General features: G+C 36.0%; 1 protein-coding gene across 1 annotated transcript; it reads right to left on the bottom strand.

Moving 5' to 3' along the window:
- Positions 1-445: 445 nt before the first annotated feature.
- On the bottom strand, positions 446-8,207 carry chata (choline O-acetyltransferase a). The gene is made up of 14 exons (XM_053621327.1): positions 8,160-8,207; positions 7,557-7,748; positions 7,243-7,361; positions 4,978-5,031; positions 4,691-4,871; positions 4,091-4,268; positions 3,538-3,707; positions 3,352-3,452; positions 2,730-2,858; positions 2,519-2,641; positions 2,291-2,432; positions 1,352-1,414; positions 1,105-1,242; positions 446-881 (listed from the first exon to the last, which is right to left on the bottom strand). The coding sequence occupies exons 1-14, from the start codon at positions 8,205-8,207 to the stop codon at positions 612-614; spliced, it is 1,908 nt and encodes a 635-aa protein (XP_053477302.1). The 3' UTR covers positions 446-611.
- Positions 8,208-10,018: the final 1,811 nt, after the last annotated feature.

The raw sequence follows: 10,018 nt of genomic DNA, 5'->3' as shown, positions 1-10,018 counted from the left end.
CTACCATTGGTTAGTATCGCTCTGATTGACAGGGGAGAGAGAGAAATGCCATCCCACTCATGCAGATAGCATGGCCATATTTGTTTTCTTGTTTTCTGAACAACATCATCAGGCATCCGGGCATCATTAGGATTTGACCTCGCTATCTGATGATGTTAGGGCAAACACTTTTCTAGCAGCCTGAATTTCTTGTTTAGTCTTTTTTTTATCTCTTCTTAGTAGTACAAATCTCATAGCTTTTATTTTGGCAGCACAAAATCTTAAACAGTATTATGTTACACACACATTAATATTTTATCTACTGCATAATAATAGTATAATGTATTATTCTTTGGCTGTCTGGACACAATAGCTAAATTACACTATTCATCTTAAGGGAGGAAAAAAGGAATTCATATGAAAAACCCCTGGTGGGCATTTACTTCTCAGGTACATTCTTATGAGTTCTTCCTTCAGGGGGAACCCTTAAAGGTCCTAAATGGAACCCCTACAATAGTGTGCTTCCCTGTCAGAAAGGGTTCCAACTAGAATTCTTTTCAGAAGCTAAGAACTCTTAATTATCCAATGAACCCTTAAAGAATCCTTGAAGAACTCATTTCTAAGAGTGTATACTATGTCTTCCCTCTACTCCTCACAGCTTCATTGGCCTCTCCAGTCCTCTCTCTGGTGTTACTATGCTTGGCTTGAGTGTTACACAGATCCTGCATCTCCCCCAGGCACTCCACCAGAGCTTTCACAAACATGTCTGAAGAGGTCTCTGGGCTGTCACGGAAACTGGACACACAGAAAATGATGTGGTCTGACTGGGGATTGTAGCAGGCTCCATAGCCATTAGGGACCACAGGGCCATAGCAGCAAAACATCTCCACAGTCGTAGGTACCTGCATGCAGAGACACACTGTTACCGTGTGTCTCGAGAGTGTCTAGGTGTAATAGTTCAATTTGGAATATTTATTAAGCTCTGTGGATTTATTTGAATGCAAGTTTTGGATACGTTTCTCAGTTGTTGATTTAAACTGACATAATTTATGGTGAGTAAATCACCCACTATCTCACATTAATTTCCCTTTCTTATTTATTCCCTGTAGTTAGCATTTAATGTACCTGACTTGTGGAGAGGATGAATTGGTTGCTGGTGATGTAGGTCTCATCTTTGAAAATCTCTGGCTTCTCCAGGTTGAGCTCCTTAGAAATTTCTCGCAGTCCAAGTAAGTGATTGTCTATTGCCATCCCTGTAATAGCCTGGACAAGTAAACAGTTTCTGTGAATAAGAGAACTAACAGTATCATGATAGGATATACTATGATTGCATTAAGCTGGGAAGTTGATCAGCACCCTCAGTTTTAATTACCAATATTGTATAATTGGTTTGGGCCTTAATAGCATCATATAACTTCTCCATCTTCTCAGCATCCTATGCAAAGACAAGAATATAGTGAAATGATGTAAATGATGTTAATAAATAATGAATGAGGTTTAACAATTAACTAAATTTTCTATGGACGCTTTTGATATAGTATATACAAATTGTATAGTGTTAAAAGGCACACACAGACATTTATTAGCACAGAGACACACAGACATTTATTAGCACAGAATATATAAGTAAATTAACCAATAGTAGTACATTTCATGCAAAAGGGCATAGGATTATTGAATCTGGGACTATCAGGGGCAGAGCTAACTGGCAAATGGTAGCTAAAAGACTTGCTCATGTTGAAAGTAAGATGCTTTGCTCTTTTATGTAATACTCAGCAAATGTCACTGTCATGTTAATGGATACAATAAAGTTTTACGATAATGGAAACAGTACATCAGTACATCACTGGTGTCCTTACTTTTTACGCAGAATGTGTGCAGTATGATGGGACAGAACACAGCATTGTGTTCTTATTGAATGTGTATTGCCTTGGCATTCACCAAGTACTTCACAATAACATATTTTCTTCCAAAGAGGATGAAATTTAAACATCTTACAAAAAAGATAACTAAAAAAAAAAAATACTATAGGAAAAACTAAAAATGTACTAAACATTATCATCTACAACACATTTTTGTGAGCACTGTTACAACTTTAAGTTACAACTTAAACATTACTGATCCTTTGACTAAGAATAATGATTAAATATGATAATGAAGATACTTTCGATTATGCCAACTAACTGAGACGAAACTCTATATTTATTGAAATTTGTATAGAAACGTATGATTGTGGAATACAACGATAAAGTACAATCAGCTTAAATAATCCTGATCATCTCCTTTAACTGTATCATGCGTAATCACCTACCATCAGACTCAACTTTTTATCAGTCATGGCTTTCACAAATTCCAAGGCCTCAGCAGTAGAAGAGCGAATGTTGTCCACACGACCCTGCTGGAAGCGACGGATTGATGCGCTCTCGTAGGTTGGCACAAGTCTTCCATGGCATCTTGCGAAAAAGGGTAGGTATGTATGAAGTGTCCTGGTGTGTTGAATATTATCCATGTATTGTGAGGTAGAAAACAGGAAACTGACCTGTAAAATGCTAACTGCAGAGCCACTTGTATGTAAGCATCGGGACTCATTTTATGTTTCTTGATGAACTCTTTGCCATAACTGCTGAACTTGTGGACATTCATGTCTAGATTTTTGACAAGCCTAAATATAAAGGATGCAATGAGTTAGTACAGCAAGATACACATACACACTATACTACTTAAGAGAAGTAAGTGTAATGTTGGCTTGCCATTGTAATTTGTCTGCTGAAGATGAGAGGAATTTTTTAATTTCTGAAGAAAATTTCCAGTGCAAGCGCCTTGGAGATGGTAACTCACTCACACTTGCTGCTCGCACAAACTTTGAAGGGCTGCCACTCCTAAAAGTGATGCAAACATACCCATGTACAGACTTATCATTACTCTAGAGGTAAAGGTAATTCAGAATTTAGCTGCCTCTCAATTCAAAACTCTCCAAATTATGGGTTAATTACATGTCTAGCATGACAGTGCCTCTGTTAGGTTAAAGAGACAATAAAAGCTTACTGTATAGCCATTGACTATATACCTGAGAGTGTATGTACTGTATGTGAGCTGTACTGAATGAACAAGATATTAAACATTTTTAGTTATCCAGTTTCATATGACTTTTTTTCTCCCCAAACCCTGTGTTATTTAAATGCCACTGAAAATATGCAGGTTCTATTCCAAAACACTGCTTAAAGTATATAAAAGATATAAACATGTTTTATCTGCTTGTCATAATTTTGACGTCTCAAAAAACAAGTGTACTGCTATTGTCATGCATTGTTTTTAATTCAGTATCCAGTGAAGAATGGATGATGAAAGAATTATATAAAATTATTAACTTACATGTACTTCAGTAAATATTCTGTGCATTGGACCAGCACGATTCCCTCAAAGGGTGAATGTTCACAAACAACACCACAGCACCCATCTGCACCTATTATAAACTGAGATTCACCAATTAACTGCAGATGTAATCCAAACTTTAAATTATTACATGTTGTTTGGCAGCATTTTATATTACTGCTTTACCTGCATGGGTTTGTCATACCAGCGGTTTCCTCCATTCTTGTCTTTCCCTCCTCCATGGAGCATCATCATGGCTCGGTTTGTGTCACTCAGATCCATGCCACAGGGTTCATCCATGCACACCAAACACAGGCAACGCTCAATCATATCTAGAGAGTCCCTGTTGGTAGAATCTGCAGCAGATGTGTTTATTCAGCATACTTTGGTATCTGAGTGACCTTGTGGTAAAATTTAGAATTTGTGCATGATTATGTTTTCCAATTAATGCAGGTTTTGTTTTAGTGTTTATCCATTGCTGTAATTAATTGCATAAGTAAACAAATCCAAGTCCAGGCTTGCCATCCTGAAAAATACACAATTCATTTATGAACAGTTTGGCACATCAAAAAGTCATTTGAACAATTAATTGGGAAGTTTTCTTCAATGTCAGATCTAATCCAAATAATTTATATGCATATTTCTGTTTTATTAGAAATTCTTACTATATTTTCATGGAAAATTCCTGATCTCAGAATGGTGGAATGCAAGATACATTCATCCTCAAATGGCATCGAACCTTTAATGAGAGCACTACGAGCTTCTGCCCACTCAGTCCGCCCATCTGAGGTGAGCAGTCCAATAGGAGGGAAGTTTTCCTCCTCGCTCTCAGCCATCGTCATTATCTTCTGCAGTTGAGTGAACAGATCTTTCTCATTGAGCCGCCGGAAGTTGATGTCCACATCAAGAACAAAAAACTAGTGAAATAAAATAATAAATTTCATAATTATTTTATTCATTTATAGCTTGGCCATAGACTGTACATAACACTATTCACTAACAGCCACTTTGAGTTTAAGAACAGCTGCCTAATGAGTGACTGTAACTTTTATGACATTAAAATGGATTGTCGTGCACGTAATTAAAAACAGCTCAAGCATGAAGATGATTAACAACAATCCTCATTAAGTCAATAGTGAGCACCTGTTCGAGGACCTCACTTATTAATTATGTTGTTGAACAGAAAAAATAACTGCCCAAGAAAGTTGTCCATCACCTTTGTTATGGTCTCATTTAGACACCTTGCCTGTGTGCCAGATCAGATCTAATTATGTGTAACAAATAAGTGAACCATCAAACAGAGCCTGATTCCCTTAAGCAACTGCACTTACAGTCCTACCTGGTTTTTACAGGCCACTATTATATGCTCTGGTTCTGGCATTACAGAGCTCTTCTGAGCCACCAGGGTATCTGTCTTTGGCCCGGGTAAGCGGTAGGTGGTGAAGAGCCTGTAGTACTGCTCCATACACAATGGCGTGCCAGCTAATTGGCCGTGGGCAAAGTCCACTGGGAGGGCATGTCTGCAAATCATAGCAAGAGCAGATTATTGCAAAGAGCACTAGGGGACTTCTAATGCATGTACCTACCTGTTACCCAAGATAAAGTTCTATTATTGGTAAGACCTACCCATCAATCAGACACTTGTATTCTAATACACCTGAAATTAGATGAGCTGCAAATCTGTTGAAGAGAAAAGAGAGTGTAAAAATTTTTATTTTATTCAAATGTAAATATATTATACAGTATTTAAGAATAGATTATCTTTGTGCAGCAAGAAAACAAGTTTTGATTATAGGTTTTGGAGTTAGTAAGTGCTAGCAGACATGTTTTGTGAGTGAAGCTTTAATCAAATGTCAAAGGCACAATGTCTAAATAGTCTAATTTATAATTGTGGGTTAATTTTAAACAAATTCATGTAACATAACTTAGGCTTGGAATACTTACATCTAGTCCCATATTATGTTTTGCAGACCTGACTTCCTAAAGCAGGAAGTATAATAAAATGTTCTTATGTTGGATTTTATATCAATAAAGTTGCCATGATATACGAAATCCACCCTTTTCCCCAAACCTTTGCAAAATTGAAAGCAACACAGTAAATATTGGGCTTGCTGTTAATAATGTATAGGCTAATATACTGAGCACTAGTATAATTTATTTATGTGAAGAGCTTAATTCTTTTCTCTTTAGTCTAATTTTTTTTTAAAAAAGAACCAGACTTTATAAATGACTTATTGTGAAGTACATTTTTGAATGATATGTAAATGGAAATTTAGTTTAAAACATCTCATCTTTTTTATCTGTATAAATTTATGTCCTTGGTGTAGATCAGTTCAAATAGACATAATCAGTTCTTCTAATGATGCAGACATCTAGATTAAGATGGTAAGATTGTTAAACAACTCCAGGTAATTTAAGAGATGGGCATATTGTTAGTTTATTCACTTATCACACTAAAATACATAATCTGCATATAGTGATTATTATAAGGAACCCATATATACTGTATGACTCTGGGGCCACCAAGCCACCAAGGTAGTGGGAGTGGAAGATGCAATATACAAACTTGACAAGATTACCCACTTCTTATGATTTTCCTAAAGTTTTCAACACATGCTATCCTTCAAATCTTTATTTGTTAGAATGATTCATTGAGTGTCAAAAACAAATACTGTCCCCTACAAAAGTACTGGAATGGCAAGGCCAATTCTTTTACTTTCCCTTATACAATGAAGACATTTGGGTTTGACATGAAAAGATGAATAGGATATGGCACCTTTTGTTTGAACCCACCCATCACATTTCAAGTGATCAAAAATATAGCAACATGTGACTGACAGGTGTTTAAGCAGCTTTACAGAAATATATCAATTCTGGATATACAGTTGACATTAATTATTTTTTAAAATTGCAACCCACCATTCAAATAAGATATTGATTGCAGAAATTTAGAGGCCATACCACAGGATGCAAACCACTCATCAGCTGTAAGAAGCAGAACACCAGATTGAAATTAGCAAAGAAATAAAGAGATGAACCACAAAAGTTCTGGAACCAAGATGATGGAAAGTCTACCAAAGTGATGGAAAGGCCAAAGTGTGGAGAAAGAAAGGATCTGCTCATGACCCAAAATGTACAAGCTAATCAGTCAATCACAATGGAGGTAGTGTCATATAGCTTGGGCTTGCATGGCTGCTTCTGGAACAAGCTCACTAATCTTTATTGATGATGTAACTCATGATGGAATGAATTCAAAAGTCTACCGAAATATTCTGTCTGTCAATTTACAGAGAAATGTATCTAATCTAATCTAGCAAGACACTGCCAACACAACAAAGGACTTCATCAGGGAAAAATTGGAATGTTTCTGACTGGCCAAGTCCATCACCAGACCTTAACCCAATTGAGCATGCTTTTCACCTCCTGAAGAAGAGACTCAAGGGAGAAAACCCCATAAAATAAACAACAACTGAAAAAAACTGGCACAAGCCTGGTACAAAGTGATGTCAGTGGTTCACCGACTTGATGCAGTTATTGCAAGCAATGGATATATAAACAAATATTAAGTGTTATTTACTTAATATTAATATCTGTTCCTATACTTTTGCTCACATAAAATTGTGTGGTCTGAAACCAAAGGTGCCATGTTCTAAGTTGTTTAGCACATCTAGCTGTAAATACCAGGAAATGAAAGCTGAAATTTTGATCTATTGTCTCAAATTCATCTTTTGATCTCAAACCCAAATGTCTTCAATGTATAGCAAAATCCATGTAATTGGCGTTGCTGTTCCAATACTTTCAGAGGGGACTGTATGTACAAAACACTGTAGGTGTTTAGTGTTAGACTGATAAAAAATAGGGATAAGAAGCTTCCTCCACAGTGTTTAATACCTGAGTATGTCACTTGGAGTCCTGAAGTTCTGCTTTGGGAAGACCATTACAGGGCTGGAGTTAACAGGCAGTGCTAATCTGTTATTCAAATACATATCTTCAACCCAGTAGTCATATACCTGAAAAGAAAAAATATTGATACTTTTGTAATTACAAAAAGTTTACAAAATCATTTTCTGCACAATATCTGTATTTTAAACTTTAAATAGTTACAGCCAAATGAGATAATACCCAGAGTTTTACCCCCCCCCCTCCAAAAAAAAACTTATAAAATTTCACTACAAAAAATTAATTAAATATCTCCAGAAATTTACCCAGTTAGCTGTAACCTCTCTTCTTTGCAGTAGTTTTCTCTGAAGTCTCTCTCCCAGCCCACCGGGTGCTCCAAACTTCTCAGTAATATCCTTAGTCCTTCTGAACTGCTCTTCAGGGATCAGATGTCTCATGCACTTTAAATACATATCTAATGTTTGCTGTAAGTCAGGGATGGGCAATTTAGGAAGGCCCTGAACATATAAGATTAGAGATATAGTGTTATTGAGAGAACACATTTACTCATTAATCTTGTTTATTTACTCATTCTTCAAGACAACAGAGAAAATATATCATCTATATCTATCATTTCATTCATTCAGTAATAACTAAAGGTTATTTAAATGGTTGATTTAGGGCATTTTGTCACCAATTTACAAATGACATGTTTGAAGGAATGCTCAAATCGCTACAGTTTTCCGGTCTTCCCCGGTTAAAAGTACAGTTTTGTCAGATCTGCTTAAGGATTTTAAAACACCATCAGTTTTGTTATGTATGAATGCTAGTTAAAATGAAATATTTTCAATTGCACATTAAAATTGCACAAAGTCCAGCACTATTCAAATAATTACTATTAATCCTAAAGTAGTAAAAATACACTTTACACTTTGATCTCCTTGGTCCCTTGAAGGCTTCCTGTCCAAAACCGGCATGCTCAAAGTTCCAGAGCTCAGTCAAATGTGAGGAAATGTCACAGATTCACTTTCCCTCTTTGCCCTCTGGAATAGATGAAGACCCTAGGTTTATCAGTGAAAATGTTTTCCAAGCTGTACATTTTTCTCTTGATTAAAGCATATGTAGCCATATTAATAGCTTATAGTAAGTAAAGAAGTAAACATCCCTAAAGTCTTACTGCACAGAGATGAATAGATGTAAAATGAGCCTAAAATGAACCTAAAATATAAAGTTGGTCAGTGCCTTATACTTACCAGAACGGCGCTGTCATGCTTTGAAAAGCCCCCAAAAGTTTATCCAAATTCATTTTCCCGCAGACGTCCTTTTTCTAAAAAGGAAAGCGCTGTTCTTCTGTCGTTTCTTCTGAACCCTGTTTGCGCCCCATGTATTGGAGTTTCACAGTACGCTCGGGGAAGATGCTCGAAGCTCCTCCCACCAACCCTCATGCGTCAGTTGCAATATTCGGCATCTTTGTGTGCGTCTGAAACTGCGTTCTGTGTCAAAATAGTACTATACTGTTTTGACTCATTATGCAATATGTATTTAGTGTAATGCCTGGGGCCATTGTTTGTATTTTCCGTTCATATTATAAACGACTTGGTTTTGACATGTCTCAAAGAGGGATGTAGTAGCCTACTCATGGCAATAACGCAATTAACAATGAATTAATTGATTTCTTGGTATGTAATACTGAATTTTATTATTGCGTTTGGGATTATGTATTTGTTTCACCACTCAGGAAGTGAACGGTTTACGATTTATATTAACCAATGGAAGGAAAAAAAAGATTTATTTCTTAATTGTTCACCAGACAGGTAATAATCTTGACAATTGTGGATGTGTACCTATGTGCTTAGTCAAGAATGTCAGCACTCAATACTCTTGACCGTTTCCTTTTTTTTTTTTTTTAACATTTTTTTATTTTTAATTTCAGTATCAGTTAATAGGCACAGAATAAACCACACCATTAATCGCATTGTTAGTTGTGCGGGATAAAACTTGTATTGATGAATATAATAACCATTTGTGTGTGTGTGTGTGTGTGTGTGTGTGTGTGTGTGTGTGTGTTGAAAACACATCAGCCATCCAGATTCTTTTCGTTTAAAGGACACCATGCTTATCAAAATTTCCTCAAGTATCCTGTGTTATTTACCTTTTATTTAATAATTCCGACATTAACACTTATAACTGGAGAGAGTTTTCTGTACATAAATAATTGATAGGTAACTTATAAACACAAGGAGGAAAAAAATAGAAAGAGAGAAGGCTGCTTCCAATATATCATTTTAATTATGTACACTTGATATACACATTATGTACATTTTGTGGTTCATAATATACATTGACGCATTCCAGAAATACACCCTCACAATGTTAACACACTACATACAGACAGTGGAGAGGCAAGATAGGCTACACATTAGATCCATCAATTAATCCATCAAATTGTCACGTGACATTGCATATTAGTTATAGCAGCACAGACCTGGCAAAACAACAATAACTTAAGCCTGTTTTGAATAATGACGCACCATCTTTTTTTTTTTTTTTTTTTTTTTTTTTACGTGTGCGTTTATTTATATCCCTGAACGCATTTTAAAACAGTGATGCATTTGATCAAAGGAAAAAAAATACACAGTGATACTTTTAAAGATAAATAGAAGGAAATGGTCACAAATATGCTGATAACCGGTAGACTGATTCTGAAAAAGAACACGTGAAGCAATTAATTCTTGATCAAACGTGGGCTGAGTTTGGTTTATAGTTACACAGAGTGTACGGCGCACAG

The sequence above is a fragment of the Ictalurus furcatus genome, chromosome 3, assembly GCF_023375685.1.
Source record: "Ictalurus furcatus strain D&B chromosome 3, Billie_1.0, whole genome shotgun sequence".
Classification (NCBI taxonomy): Eukaryota; Metazoa; Chordata; class Actinopteri; order Siluriformes; family Ictaluridae; genus Ictalurus; species Ictalurus furcatus.
The sequence above is the reverse complement of the archived record's forward strand: the minus strand, read 5'-3'. Positions and strand labels throughout refer to the sequence as shown.

Coding starts and splice junctions, on each gene's coding strand:
- chata (XM_053621327.1), bottom strand. CDS start 8,207: ATGCCGGTTTTGGACAGGAAGCCTTCAAGGGACCAAGGAGATCAAAGT. Junction 7,749..8,159: donor GGGACCAAGGAGATCAAAGT/GTAAAGTGTATT, acceptor TTATATGTTCAG/GGCCTTCCTAAATTGCCCAT. Junction 3,708..4,090: donor TCGTAGTGCTCTCATTAAAG/GTTCGATGCCAT, acceptor CATCTGCTGCAG/ATTCTACCAACAGGGACTCT.